Below are 12,487 nucleotides of genomic sequence, written 5' to 3'. Positions count from 1 at the left end.
ATCTTTTTTACATTGTAAATTAAACGAGTTGAAACATGTATATTGATGTTTAAAGCATTTAACATCGGACATGGTAACAAAAATATTTATTAGTTTTTCTGCACTTGCACTAGACTAATATTTAATAGTGTACATAATAATCTGATTTCAGGTATCAAAATAGGGATTTAAGTCAGTCTTTTATGTATTAAGACTAATAACAATAGTAATTAAATGTACAAACATTTTCATTCATTTAACGCGCATTCGTGTTTCTTACAATATAGACTCTCATGCATGTTACTTAAAAAATTGAAACAATGATATTATTATTATCATTATTATTTCCATCATTAATAAAATATCTCGAGAGCAATAATCGTATCATACAGGTAGACTTGACTTTACAGATGATTTAAATATTCTTGTGAAGAACATAAGACCAGTCGTACCTCCTGGTATGTGACTTATCAGGAAAGATAACATAGCTAACAACTGTAAAATAGCACATAATACTGTCAAAGGTGTCGACTGCAGGTGTAGAGCGCAATAGAGTGTTCCCGCTAACGTCACAAAGTATAAAACTGTGAAGCATCTCTTCTCAGTCATGAATAACGATTTGACATAACTCGCTCCCCACAAGAAACAAAAACTATAAAAAAGAGTTTTTATAAATGCTTACACTCGCATCGCTATTTCTCAGATACGCGGTCAGACATACCTCATTAGAAAGAAAAGGCTCCCCAAGGAATAAAGCAGAGCAAATTTTCTTGCCTTGAGCAACAATACAGGGATGTAGACTGCTGACAGACAGAAGCACAATAGCCCCAGAAGAAAACAAACAGCAAAAGAAATGAGTCTTTGTGTCCTCGTCTGCCGGAATGAAAACATATTTTGTCAGAGAATCCTCTCTCTCTCTCTCTCTCTCTGTCTTAATTCTTCAAATTAATGACAGCATGAACAGTGACTCATATGTACGCGATTTGAGAGGTTATGAAAAAGTGCACTACCATAGCAGGACAACACGCTCTTTGCGATCTTTGAATCCATCCTGCGTCTTCCATTGTTTCATCGGTGCCCTTTTTGAACCACGCTCCGAAATTCGCTTTCGGTATCGCCACCGAGGGAATAGTAACTTTATATTGCTTTTCATTTTTGTTGCTGAGAAGATACTCGTTGAGTTCCTTGCTGAGATCGGCCATTTTATTGTGTCAAATTCCCGCCGACAGTCGGCACATGGGGGAACCTGTGTAAAAAAACATAATAAACGCTCTTTTGTATTATCTCATTAATAAACATACGTTATTTGAAAAAATGAAAACTTTTTGAAAGTATAAAATGCACTCACAATCGGCACGGAATCAGATGTAGTGTGTTACCGACTGAGTTTTTAGCCTCTGGCTAGTCGAATGTCCACGTATTGTGCGTATCGACTATCGAGGCGCTTTTAAACGTTTCACCGATTTCACCTCTGTTTAGTCATCTGGTCTGGTCTATTAGTCACAGATTCAGTCAACTGGTTTACATTTAGTGAACGTAAATTTGCGTTGAGATATGTAAAATATATATTTCTGATTAAAAATGAGTCTCTCTCTCGTGGCGTACGACAACAGTGATGAAGACTCCGAAAATGAGGAGAATGAATCTGCCAGCACGATTATTGCGAGCAAGGCGGATGACAAGGCGATAGAAACTGTAACTGTGCAAACAGACTCGAAGTTGTTATTATCTGCTCCAGAAGCAATTTCACATGGTACAAACGACAGGGAGGAGGAGGAGAAAGAAAGTAACAATACAAAAGACTTTAAGGATTTCCTCACTGTACTGCCAAAACCCAAAAGCTTCAATTGTATGGAAAATATCGAAGAGAGTGATGATATTTTATTGAAGAAAGAAAGAAAGTATCAATCTGCAAAGCCAGCAAAAAAGCAAACAATAAAGATAACAGTGCCTTCTTTATCAGAAGTAAGCATAAACTGTTCAGAGAAAGTAAATTTCATTAATAATAATTAAGTCTTTCTGTGTAAAAATTAATTAAATATGTATATAAATTATCAGTTTAAGGATATCGAAGAGGAAAGCGAGAAGGAGGAGAAGCCAACTAGAATTGTACAACCATCACAGGTAAGTTTAACACTATGCATTTGATAGTATTATTCAGTATAGACTTTATTATTACATTATCTCTCATTCATATTAATTTTATTATTTACATCATCAAATACATTTATTTAGAATAAAATGTATGTTATTATAGAAAGGATGTGGACTCTTTGCCCTCTTGGTACCACCAAAGAAAGATATTAAGATAAATAATACACTTCTGATACCCCAAACTGTTAAGAATGCAGCAGCAAAAACCAATGTTCAGCAAGCAAATGTATCGGTAGAAGCCGGTAGAAGCCAGAAAAATAATCTTAAAACAAGAAAGTTAATTGCAGATAAATCGCATAACGAATTTTCCGATGATGAAGAAGATACAGCAATGGATTTCTTCGGGCTAACTGTGAGCAAAAGTACACTGGATGATTCTACAGTAGAATTGTTCGACTCGAATATTGAAGAAACTCCATTCGTCAAGCATACAGAAGATAGACTACAGAGTTCATCTTTTAGTAATCTGAATGTATTAATGAGTGACGAGTTGGATAATTCGAGTAAAACGTTAACTAGTAATGTTATGAACTTACCCAAAGAAGAGATATTATTGAAAAACAAAGCAGAAGTTGGTCCAAAGTTACCTGTTCCTGAGCAAGAATACAACGTCGATATGGAAGGTAACATAGCCTTCGATGAAAAGGCGATTGAATATCTGTGCGGAAAGCGAGGCGTGAAGCGCAAGGATAAAGAGATTGACGAGGTGAATATAATCGAGATTAACGGGGAAGATATAAAACCAGACGAAAGAGAGTGGTTGGTAAAGGCACTGACGGAGGAGCCTGTACAGAGACCGGTATCCATGCAGAGTTGCGGAATCAATTCTCAATCCAAGAAGAAACATCAGATAACGTATCTGGCGCATCAAGCTAAAGCAATGGAGCTAGAACTGAAGAACCAATGGTCTCAGAATAGAATGACACGGAAACAAACGAAATCGAAATACGGTTTCTAAAATCATCGCACAACTTTGGATAATTTAATGCATTATGCCGTCTGATGCGTTTACGTTTAACCGTCAGAAGTATCTTTGTGATTTTACCATTTTGTTCGTTTAGATGATTAATCGCGCGGTTCTAACGACTTTGTATGATCGTAGAGAACCAAAAAATCGTATATAGAGATCTTTGTAAATTCTTTTATTTTAAATATACAGTTTATTAACAATATTTCTTTGACTTTAGTTTTAATGTAATAAAAATCGATTGTCCATGAGGAAGATATACAACTCGCATATGATATCGAATTAAAAACTTTGAAAATAAAATTCAGTGTGTCTCTTCTAGAAACAGCTGTTCTAAATTCTCATATTCTTTTTTTTTGCTTTCCACTAGTAACTCGGCTTGAAACAAATTAGGTGGTAGTTCACCGTACTGAGCGAGAGATTGGTTGAGATTTGCCAATTTACTTTTCCTTTCCAAGTAAAGGTTATATTTATCTAGTATTTTCTCAGGATACTGCTCGTCAACCTGCATGCCACTCAGATCTGCTTCTAATTTCTCCACAGCTTGCTCATACTCTTTCAGCTTTGTAGATAAGAACACCTTGTTGCAGTACAGACTGTCCCTATCCTTCTCTGTCTCATCAATCGTGTCTTTGAGGGTATCAACTGCGCTATGCAGATGGTCGAGCTTTGTTTGCAGTTTAGTGGAATTTTTAAGTAGCTTATCGTATATCAATGACATCTGCTTCTCTTCCCTCTGTTGCCTCTTCTCCTTTATAATCTTTTGCTCCTTGGCTACACGTAATGCTGTTTCATCAAATTCAAGCAGTTTCTCGTTTTTCAGGATGAAAGACACTTTTTCCAGGCCCTCTTTTATGTCATTGGGTAATACCTTAATCTCGAGATTCAATTTTGATAAGAAACTTGTGACTTCCTTTGTGAATACTGCGTTTTCTTCCGTCGTTTCCGATATTCCTCTCTGCAAGTGTCGAAGTAAGGAAACTTCTTCTGTGGGTACATTTCCATTGTGACCCTTTGCAACTCCAGTCGTAAGAGCAGAAATGGACTCACTGTACGAGAGCGGTGCTATCTATCATCAATTCATTGTTATTTAACTTAACTTCATAAAATGATTATCTTTCTTTATTAGATATTATTAATGAAGTTGTACTAATAATACAGCATATTCATATTGTTTAAGATTCTTTATATTTTCTTCTACGAGTAGTTTCTATATTCTCAAATAAAAAATCTTAAGTTAAATACTGTAGAAAAATTGATCTACCTCGCTATTGTTATCCATTCGATCAACTGTTTTCACTGGAACTTTGTTGCTGTCAACAAACTGTCAAAAACAAAAGTCAAAAAGTGCATGGCGCGTCAGAAAAGTAGAGAGAGATTCGCGCTACCGAGATGCGCGCGACGATGTTTTGTGATTGGTGCCGATTACAGGAGGTTTGTCGCGTCGCATGCTCCAGTGTATGTACATACACCAGGGAGCACTTGGGTCACGGATAAAATGACAGTATTGGTCATTGGAGCGCGTTGGGGCGAATAGGAGCATGTTGGAGTAAGCGACGTGACAAACCTAGGGGTTCCATTTCTCAGGGTGCGTTCCAAAATCCTGCCTTGGTAACCTCGTTGCGTTGGAGTGAGAAAGATACAAGAGTGATCAGAGTAGAGTTTTCGAACGCAGCCCAGCACTCCCATTCACGGTATTGAAAAGTGTATCCAACATCTTCGATATTATATAGTCAAAGATAACTATATAAATAAAGGGAGACCCATGCGGCAAGGTAATGTATCTCTAAGTAGGTTTTAAATTTTTTCAATCTTGATACTTAATACATCCTATATATATCATCAGCTTTTCGGTTCGTCGAATAAAATATGCCGAGCATAGAACCGGGATGTCAACAAAGCACTGTAAGGGTACCAGATGCAGAGATGTTCCCATCCGACTTTTTAGGTTAAGTATTGTTTTAATTACACGTTAAATATTCTTATGTATCGTAATTTAGCTTGCCTTTGTGTATACGTATAAGATCTATGTATAGATTACTTATTTCAAGCATACGTATGTTGTATAATTCACTAGATTTATAGAAGTTAGAAATGTTATAAAACATAGATGACATCTTTCGTGAACATTCTCAATTGGAATCTGAAAAATTGTTTTTATTTCATGGTTTTTTAACATTTTCTTATTTACTTTGTGCATGCAATTCTGTAACGATAAATTATTAAGTCAGTAAACAAGAAAATTATCCTGGGGTGTATAATTAAATGAAAACATTTTTCTTATGTAAATCGACCCAAGCTATCCATTGAACCTAAAGGCATCGATAAAATTGCCTCTATTAAATAGAGAGATTACAAATAACTGTATTTGAATGTGTATCAATATTATATTGTCAGTAATTGTACTCTTTTTACAGGCACCGATTTTGCTTGCTCTAATGATGACGTGTATGGAATATTCAGTAGTAAACTAGGAATGGCTCTAGGAATGGAAGAAAAAGAGATGGCAACAGAGACATCGTCTTTCCCATTGTTCGAAGAGTTAGAATTTAATCTAGAAAATACTTCAGGTAGGTAGAGAAATGGGATTTTTCCAAGGAACAACTTGTTTTTCATTTTCGCAAATTTGCAGAATCTGAACTTGAAGGAATCAGTGAAATAAAAAATGAAATTAAATCAGAACCTGAAAGTCCTCCTGATGCGCGATATACTTTTATGTCACCTGTTAACTTGACATCAACCGTTCATTTAGAACCTAGTGGTGATTCAAATGGACAAATTACAAGTTTGGTACAAGATGTCTCGGATTCAATAGAAAATGTAGGAATAAAAGTATTCCGTACATAGCGCTTTAAGAAGTAAGAATCTAAATTATGTGACTCTCATAATTGGTCTTTCTTTTTCTAGTTCAGGTTCAATGCACCACTGCTCCCTGCTCTACAGTGTACACTCTCGTCACCGCAATCATCTCAAGCTTCATCGTTCGCGTCAAATGCAATGCAGCAGGTTAATAGTATACAAAAGGATGTATCTGTCAACCAGCACAATATAAAGCACGCAACTTACAGTCTTGCGAAAGCAGATAATGCTGAACACAGTTTTATGTGGCCTGCAGATATTGGAAAAGATGGTGCGAATACTGTTATATTACTGTTACGTTATATATTGATTCTTTCTGTTTGTCTGCATTGTATTTTACTTGATGGTAAGAGATAGGAAGAGCAATTGCTACATTCAGCAGACTCAACTCAACAGTTGAACAACGTTACTAGATTTTCCACTGAATCCTTCATCCAATTGGCATATATTTTTAGATCTAACGGAATATACCAATTAGATGAAAGAGCTCACTGACCTCCCAGTGAACGTTGTGTCTGCTGAATGCAGTAAATGTTAAATGTCAAATTGCTTAAAAAAGAAATATATCCCTACTTTCAATGATTTTTAAAATAAACAGTTATCCTTACGAGTCATCATATTCAGCACTGATTACTTTCGTTATAGAAGTACCTTCAAAACAATTTCATAAAAAATTCCCAGCTTTCTATCACTTACCTTTTACAAATAATAAACGATATTCATATATATAATCTATATATGATTATGATTTTAACATTATATTATATTACGTTATTAGAAAAGCATATATTTTATATCACTAGGTAAACAGCACAATGTGATCACTTTTCAAAACTGTGCAAAGGTAATGAGATATACAAAGCCAGAGCAAATGTTATCTTCTCGAACATTATCGGAAACTGAACCTATTAGTACACAGAATTCATCAAGTTTTATGCGTGAATTGGAGGGCAAGCAGAGTGAAACCAAGAGTACTATGTTTCCACGCAATGTAAAAATAATCAATACTATGTCAAACATTCGTCCGGTGAACATTGCCGAGTCTGTGGTTGCCCCTAGCATTCTGAACAATGATTCCGTACTATGTAATATTGTTCACGATTCCATAAGAAATAATATACCATTTCCATTAATGCAAAATAAAACAAGTTCCAGCCCACTAATTATGAAATCGGAAGCAAACGTAAATTTACCAAAAGAGGATGAGGAATATAGATTAAAAGCATACAAGAGACAACAAAGGATGATAAAGAACAGGGAATCTGCTTGTCTCTCGCGTAAAAAGAGAAAAGAATACGTATCCTCTCTGGAACGACAGGTATCTGACTTGAAAGAAGAGAACAAGCAGCTAAAATTGGTAAGTGACTCTATGACGATTCAGGTGTACACATAAGATTTTCTTACAAATTTCTAACAAGAAATATGAAAATTATTTTTAAAGACATAAAAATATGAGAATTATTTTAAAGAGATACATAAAATATGAGAATTGTTTTTACAAAGATATTCCTAATAATTTTCATGTAATTTTTACATACACATTTTTTTTCTTTAGGAGAACGACATCTTAAAGCAGAAATTAAGGATAGAAATGAAGGACAGTATTATATGTGAAAATGACAAATCTGGTAATTCAAGTTTGGGGTCATTACTGAAAACTACTTCAAGGAAACGCTTTGCTATCTTTCTATTTTTGGCCTTCGTAATATCCATCCATGTTAATTGCCGTAGGTAAATATGAAAATAACATTACGATTTATTTTTCCACGTACATTTTTAACATGTAATCGTTTATACTTGAAACTCTTGTTCGAAATCTTTTGATAAATTAATAAAAAATTTAGATGTAATGAGATTTACGCACACACGTGTCTAAATAGAGAATTTTTATTACGTTTCAATTTTAAATAATTTTAAATTGCTTTCAAGACTAAAATTTTTAATTTCTTTAAAAAAATTGAAGGTTATCACGCATGTATATGTATGTCTTGCACTAAGTACGATGTACTTTTATCCTCAGCAAAAAAAAAGTAAAACACATTTTTCCGTTCAAGCGGATCGTTTTCACAGGATTTACAGTTGAAAACTAATCCCGATAATTTGCAAATAATTATGCCAGACATTACGCATAATGTACACACGAGAAGATTACTCTGGACGGTTGATGGAAATAACAGTATGAATGATCAAATCGACGAGAATTTTAACAAGAGCATACCAATACAGCCAGTATGCCCAATGTATATCAATCAGAGCGAGTCTATACGTCTAGATAGTGAGCTAAGACGCTGGATCGATGGTGAATCTGATCAGGATAATCGGACCACGTTAAAAGAAATGAAATTAACGAATATGTCGAACGTAGCATTGTCGAGATCGTCGTTGGAAGAAAAGCCGAAGAGAAGGCTGTACTTACCACGTGACAGAAAACTAAAGACTATGCAGAAAATGATCGATGTTCATGATGTTGATGATCAATATTCAAACGACAACGCGGTCCAAGTATTTTCTCCGATATTGAGCAAACACGCTTCTCTGTTCGAGGCTTTAGGGAGGAAAGACGATACGTTCTACGTCGTCTGGTTTAGTGGCGAGCATTTGCTTTTGCCAGCTTCCCGGAAGAACGACACAGCTAGGCCTAAAATGTCTCTAGTTCTACCTGCTGTGTCGATAAATGGTAAGTTAATGTTAATAATTAATTCGGCCGACATAACGATAATATCTCTCCCTTTCTTTTTTTTTCCAGGCACTTTTTCAACGCCACCTAATCATATAACAATGATGCAAATCGACTGCGAAGTAACAAATACGCAATTGTTGCATTTGCAACAGTCTATTATACCTGTTCACTTACGAAACGGTAAATCCACAAGTCAATCGGACCGATCTCACTCCGTTGAGGACATAGTTGACCCATCCGTGGCCAATCTTACTAGAAATTACAAACCGTATTTTATGCGGGAAGCAAATCGAAAGCAACGATATAGAAAAGATATCGCGTAACGAGTATGAATCGTATTAGGGACCTTGAGATTTTGATCTTGAGTTTTCTTTATTATCACAGACACAATTCACTGTCGTACTACAAATTTAAGAAAACTATCAAATGAAAATTGTGCTATTTGATGTTTTCATCTTGCTTTTTTTCTTCCTATCTGTGATAAAATACTTTATTTAATTATCTTTGAATAAAATAGCAGAAAACTTTTAATAAATAAAGAATGCACACAAAGCTTTTGTATAATGAATAAGAACATCAATGCATATTATATCTGTTGGGTCAGTCAATGCAAAAGCAAATTTAATTTGAATCCAATGTTTTGACTGATTCAATATTACGATGATACAAGCACAATTAGTTTCTTTGATCCTCAAGATATACTTTTATATAAGTATTAGACATTTATGTACACCAATATGTATATTATTTGTCTATGTAAAAAGTAAATTAATTCTAATTCTATTTTTTTTGTCATTTTTTGATAAATACTATATATTTAATCTTAATTCGACATCTGCAACGATATGTATAATAAAATGCGAATATACACACATACGTACATATGTGTGACATTTAAAACATTATTTCAAGTCCGGTGTAGAATTCCCCAAGTAACATCGTAAGTCTGTCAACGTTGATTGGATTATTTTGGCTTTAATGGACGTTTTACCTAAACGTTGGTGAGCAGCGTAACGATGACAACCACCAAAGGAATAATAATAATCGCCATCTAAATACAAGAAAAGTAATGTTAACCTTTTAGACAGTCTACGATCTAATGATGATTCAGTGCAATATCTAGTATCAATTTAATAAAAATTACTTTACGTAATCATTTTATAAATCCGGTAAAATAAAAAAAACTTTACCTTCACTACCTTTGATCCACAGAACATCAATAGGTGGAACCGTGTGCTCGGTCTCGACGTTTTTCAACGTACTCATTAGACTCTGAACCTTCTCTTCGTTTATTACAGCTGGGAGAGGTCTAATAATCACGTTCATCGGCATCTCGTATACCTCGGCATGAGGATTCGAATGAATCGAACTGGCCATTTGACACATACCTCTCCGTATCATTTTGCGGTTGCGACGCGGTTGCACGCGCGTAAATCTATTGAAAACTCGTAAACATTGCGTCATTCATTCGCTCGAAAGAATGTACTTGCACGTTGCACTCAGCAATAAAAACATATCAATTGTATGTGTGCTACTTGTTGTGTTTGCTGTTGCATCAGAAAATAATTTACAATGTATGTACATCTGTACGCAGTGTACGGTACATTTCATTATTATGACTTTCAAATTATTTACAAATTTTTTAATCAATTTTTCTTAAAAAAGATGAACAAATGGATCGTGTTTTAAGGAATTCTAATCGTATAAATTGGATAAATATACGTGACTTGCATTCACTTGTATTCATTCTCATTTGCATTTGCTCAGTCATTCGTTGATCGTGAAATATATGTGCATTTTTAATACATCAATGAAAGGTTTATCTACCTAAGACTATTAGGTTATGTTCATTTCTTTTTTCTTTCATGTATTGTCACTCATATAATGTAATGTAATACTTTTATAGGAAGAGTACTTAAAGGACGGTGTAATTATAAAATAAAAATAAAATATCAGATGTTACCGATGTAAATGGTAAAAGAACTATTTTAATTTTTGTACAAAATATGTTTTTTACAAATATATTACACATATGGTGAAGTTTAATGGCCATTTGCCACAGCACTGACAAACCATTGACAATCACCCAGTCCAAATCACCTTGCAGTTAATTGCTGCATCCAGTAGATTCAACAGTTGGACAATGTTCCTAACTTTTCCACTGAACGATGTTCCAGGTTGGTCATTCAACAGAAAATTTAGTAATGTTCAACTGTTGAGTTCGATGAATGTAGCAAATGTCACAATGCAAGATACTGAAGATGTAGAAATTTTATTTCTACATTTTACCTAAAAGTCTCATGACACGATATACCCACATCGAAATTTATATTCTCTTAAAAACATCCTGTCTTCCTCCTGACATTGTAGAATGTTCTCACCAATCAAGTTTCTCACGTTCAGTTTACGTCCACACTTCACTTTGTTACTTCGACTATCATAAGCGATTGCACACTTGTCGCTATTGCAGTACTGTTACTGATAGTAACAGACGACAACGTAGCGAATCAACACAAAACTAAACATATACAAACCAAAGTCATCGAGTAGAAAAATGAGCAGCGTGAGTGACGTTTTGAACTTGTAAATCAATTTGGGCTTGATATTGCACAATATTAATGCAGTGATCAATAAACTGCCGTCTTGCACTACGTGAAATCTGTTACAACTGTACAGGCGCCCCAGCATCAGTAATGAGTATGGTATAATGATCGTCTGCAAATATTGACCCAGGTTACGTGTGAAGCATTGATATATATTTAATTAAACTAAATCATCTGTGCATTACCTGTCCAAACAAGTTATCCAGCTTCAGCAATAGTAAAATGTTGACAACTATGGCTAGCAGAACAAAATTGATACGACTAAACAGCAGTGTGCATAACATAAACTCCACTCTGGATACTGGCTCGGATACACGCTTTTCGCTATCATCTAAGTCACTTGGGAGGCTGTCATGTCTATCTTCATCGAGTCTCCTATAATCTTGCAATTCTTTTTCACTAACAGCACTACATATACCATTTCTGATGTCATATTCTTCCAAATTTGACCGCACTTCAAGATTGTCGTCCTCCACTCGTTTATAATTATCTACAAAATATTTTCCTCTTGAATGAGTCTGAAAATATTCATTATTTTTGATAACTTTGTTTTATTGTTTTATATTTACCCTTGATACTCTCGGGATTGCGCTTTGTAATTTTGCGCAATCGACTTTCCGAGTTCTCTAATATTCGCCGCCTCCTCGCCTCTCTTTTAGCATCGATTTCGGCCATTATTGAATTTAATCACATTAATTACATGCATTGATTACTATACAAATCTCTGTATAACGCGTCCATGCACTTGCACTATGCCATAACCACAGAAAACAAAATCCTCTTGCTTATTGGCTCATGACATCGTTCGAAGATGAGATCTGCATGCTGTTCCGTATATGTGATGTACTATGTATAAATGGGGAAGGCTAAATATTATTCCGCACGAATCTCGCGTGATAGAAATCGTATAATTTGAAACAGCTGTTGTGATAGTGGCTATTGTCTCCAAGCAGTCATGCCGCTAAAACAAAACAATAAAGAGAAGAGCTCTTTCACATACTTGCGCACTGGTTCTAGTTCTAAGGTCTGTTCTTTTTAGCTGCACTGCTGAAGTGGTGCAATAAGTTAGAGTGAGAAAAAATATACTTGTCTCACTTTAACCGTATTGCACTAGTTCAGCAGTGCAGCTAAAAGAACAGACTTCTAGTAAAGTCTCTACAGTGGCGTAACTCTCGGTGCTCGGTCGGTATCTTTGATGTGTGCGTACCACAAAATGTGGAGTGTGCATATCGAATATGTGTGCAC

General features: G+C 35.1%; 6 protein-coding genes across 6 annotated transcripts; 2 read left to right on the top strand and 4 right to left on the bottom strand.

The window, feature by feature from the left end:
- Positions 1 to 71: 71 nt before the first annotated feature.
- Positions 72 to 1,420, bottom strand: LOC105287921 (vesicle transport protein SFT2C). The gene is made up of 4 exons (XM_011353795.3): positions 1,328 to 1,420; positions 990 to 1,225; positions 701 to 852; positions 72 to 631 (listed from the first exon to the last, which is right to left on the bottom strand). Exons 2-4 carry the CDS (start codon positions 1,179 to 1,181, stop codon positions 364 to 366), a joined length of 612 nt encoding a protein of 203 aa, XP_011352097.1. The 5' UTR covers positions 1,182 to 1,225; positions 1,328 to 1,420; the 3' UTR covers positions 72 to 363.
- A 9-nt stretch (positions 1,421 to 1,429) lies between these two features.
- LOC105287922 lies at positions 1,430 to 3,305 on the top strand. Its single transcript, XM_011353796.3, has 3 exons — positions 1,430 to 1,944; positions 2,038 to 2,103; positions 2,237 to 3,305. The coding sequence occupies exons 1-3, from the start codon at positions 1,561 to 1,563 to the stop codon at positions 3,089 to 3,091; spliced, it is 1,305 nt and encodes a 434-aa protein (XP_011352098.1). The 5' UTR covers positions 1,430 to 1,560; the 3' UTR covers positions 3,092 to 3,305.
- LOC105287923 lies at positions 3,284 to 4,516 on the bottom strand. Its single transcript, XM_011353798.3, has 2 exons — positions 4,365 to 4,516; positions 3,284 to 4,169 (listed from the first exon to the last, which is right to left on the bottom strand). The coding sequence occupies exons 1-2, from the start codon at positions 4,380 to 4,382 to the stop codon at positions 3,405 to 3,407; spliced, it is 783 nt and encodes a 260-aa protein (XP_011352100.2). The 5' UTR covers positions 4,383 to 4,516; the 3' UTR covers positions 3,284 to 3,404.
- A 238-nt stretch (positions 4,517 to 4,754) lies between these two features.
- On the top strand, positions 4,755 to 9,153 carry LOC105287924 (cyclic AMP-dependent transcription factor ATF-6 alpha). Its single transcript, XM_011353799.3, has 9 exons — positions 4,755 to 4,875; positions 4,947 to 5,048; positions 5,518 to 5,670; positions 5,733 to 5,920; positions 6,008 to 6,230; positions 6,763 to 7,316; positions 7,515 to 7,690; positions 8,014 to 8,636; positions 8,706 to 9,153. Exons 2-9 carry the CDS (start codon positions 4,970 to 4,972, stop codon positions 8,960 to 8,962), a joined length of 2,253 nt encoding a protein of 750 aa, XP_011352101.2. The 5' UTR covers positions 4,755 to 4,875; positions 4,947 to 4,969; the 3' UTR covers positions 8,963 to 9,153.
- LOC113561391 (sulfiredoxin-1) lies at positions 8,999 to 10,461 on the bottom strand. The gene is made up of 2 exons (XM_026967857.1): positions 9,830 to 10,461; positions 8,999 to 9,690 (listed from the first exon to the last, which is right to left on the bottom strand). The coding sequence occupies exons 1-2, from the start codon at positions 10,101 to 10,103 to the stop codon at positions 9,542 to 9,544; spliced, it is 423 nt and encodes a 140-aa protein (XP_026823658.1). The 5' UTR covers positions 10,104 to 10,461; the 3' UTR covers positions 8,999 to 9,541.
- Positions 10,462 to 10,607: 146 nt separating this feature from the next.
- LOC105287917 lies at positions 10,608 to 12,247 on the bottom strand. Its single transcript, XM_011353790.3, has 3 exons — positions 11,812 to 12,247; positions 11,428 to 11,732; positions 10,608 to 11,354 (listed from the first exon to the last, which is right to left on the bottom strand). The coding sequence occupies exons 1-3, from the start codon at positions 11,915 to 11,917 to the stop codon at positions 11,115 to 11,117; spliced, it is 651 nt and encodes a 216-aa protein (XP_011352092.1). The 5' UTR covers positions 11,918 to 12,247; the 3' UTR covers positions 10,608 to 11,114.
- Positions 12,248 to 12,487: the final 240 nt, after the last annotated feature.

Source organism: Ooceraea biroi, chromosome 2 (assembly GCF_003672135.1).
Source record: "Ooceraea biroi isolate clonal line C1 chromosome 2, Obir_v5.4, whole genome shotgun sequence".
In the NCBI taxonomy this organism is placed as follows: domain Eukaryota; kingdom Metazoa; phylum Arthropoda; class Insecta; order Hymenoptera; family Formicidae; genus Ooceraea; species Ooceraea biroi.
This window is presented reverse-complemented; position numbering and strand designations above follow the sequence as displayed.

Coding starts and splice junctions, on each gene's coding strand:
- LOC105287921 (XM_011353795.3), bottom strand. CDS start 1,181: ATGGCCGATCTCAGCAAGGAACTCAACGAGTATCTTCTCAGCAACAAA. Junction 853..989: donor GAGCGTGTTGTCCTGCTATG/GTAGTGCACTTT, acceptor TCATTCCGGCAG/ACGAGGACACAAAGACTCAT. Junction 632..700: donor AGCCTTTTCTTTCTAATGAG/GTATGTCTGACC, acceptor TCTTTTTTATAG/TTTTTGTTTCTTGTGGGGAG.
- LOC105287922 (XM_011353796.3), top strand. CDS start 1,561: ATGAGTCTCTCTCTCGTGGCGTACGACAACAGTGATGAAGACTCCGAA. Junction 1,945..2,037: donor CAGTGCCTTCTTTATCAGAA/GTAAGCATAAAC, acceptor ATAAATTATCAG/TTTAAGGATATCGAAGAGGA. Junction 2,104..2,236: donor GAATTGTACAACCATCACAG/GTAAGTTTAACA, acceptor ATGTTATTATAG/AAAGGATGTGGACTCTTTGC.
- LOC105287924 (XM_011353799.3), top strand. CDS start 4,970: ATGCCGAGCATAGAACCGGGATGTCAACAAAGCACTGTAAGGGTACCA. Junction 6,231..6,762: donor TGCAGATATTGGAAAAGATG/GTGCGAATACTG, acceptor TTATATCACTAG/GTAAACAGCACAATGTGATC. Junction 7,317..7,514: donor AGAACAAGCAGCTAAAATTG/GTAAGTGACTCT, acceptor TTTTTTCTTTAG/GAGAACGACATCTTAAAGCA.
- LOC113561391 (XM_026967857.1), bottom strand. CDS start 10,103: ATGACGCAATGTTTACGAGTTTTCAATAGATTTACGCGCGTGCAACCG. Junction 9,691..9,829: donor GTGGATCAAAGGTAGTGAAG/GTAAAGTTTTTT, acceptor TCTTGTATTTAG/ATGGCGATTATTATTATTCC.
- LOC105287917 (XM_011353790.3), bottom strand. CDS start 11,917: ATGGCCGAAATCGATGCTAAAAGAGAGGCGAGGAGGCGGCGAATATTA. Junction 11,733..11,811: donor CAATCCCGAGAGTATCAAGG/GTAAATATAAAA, acceptor AATATTTTGTAG/ATAATTATAAACGAGTGGAG. Junction 11,355..11,427: donor TGGATAACTTGTTTGGACAG/GTAATGCACAGA, acceptor CAATATTTGCAG/ACGATCATTATACCATACTC.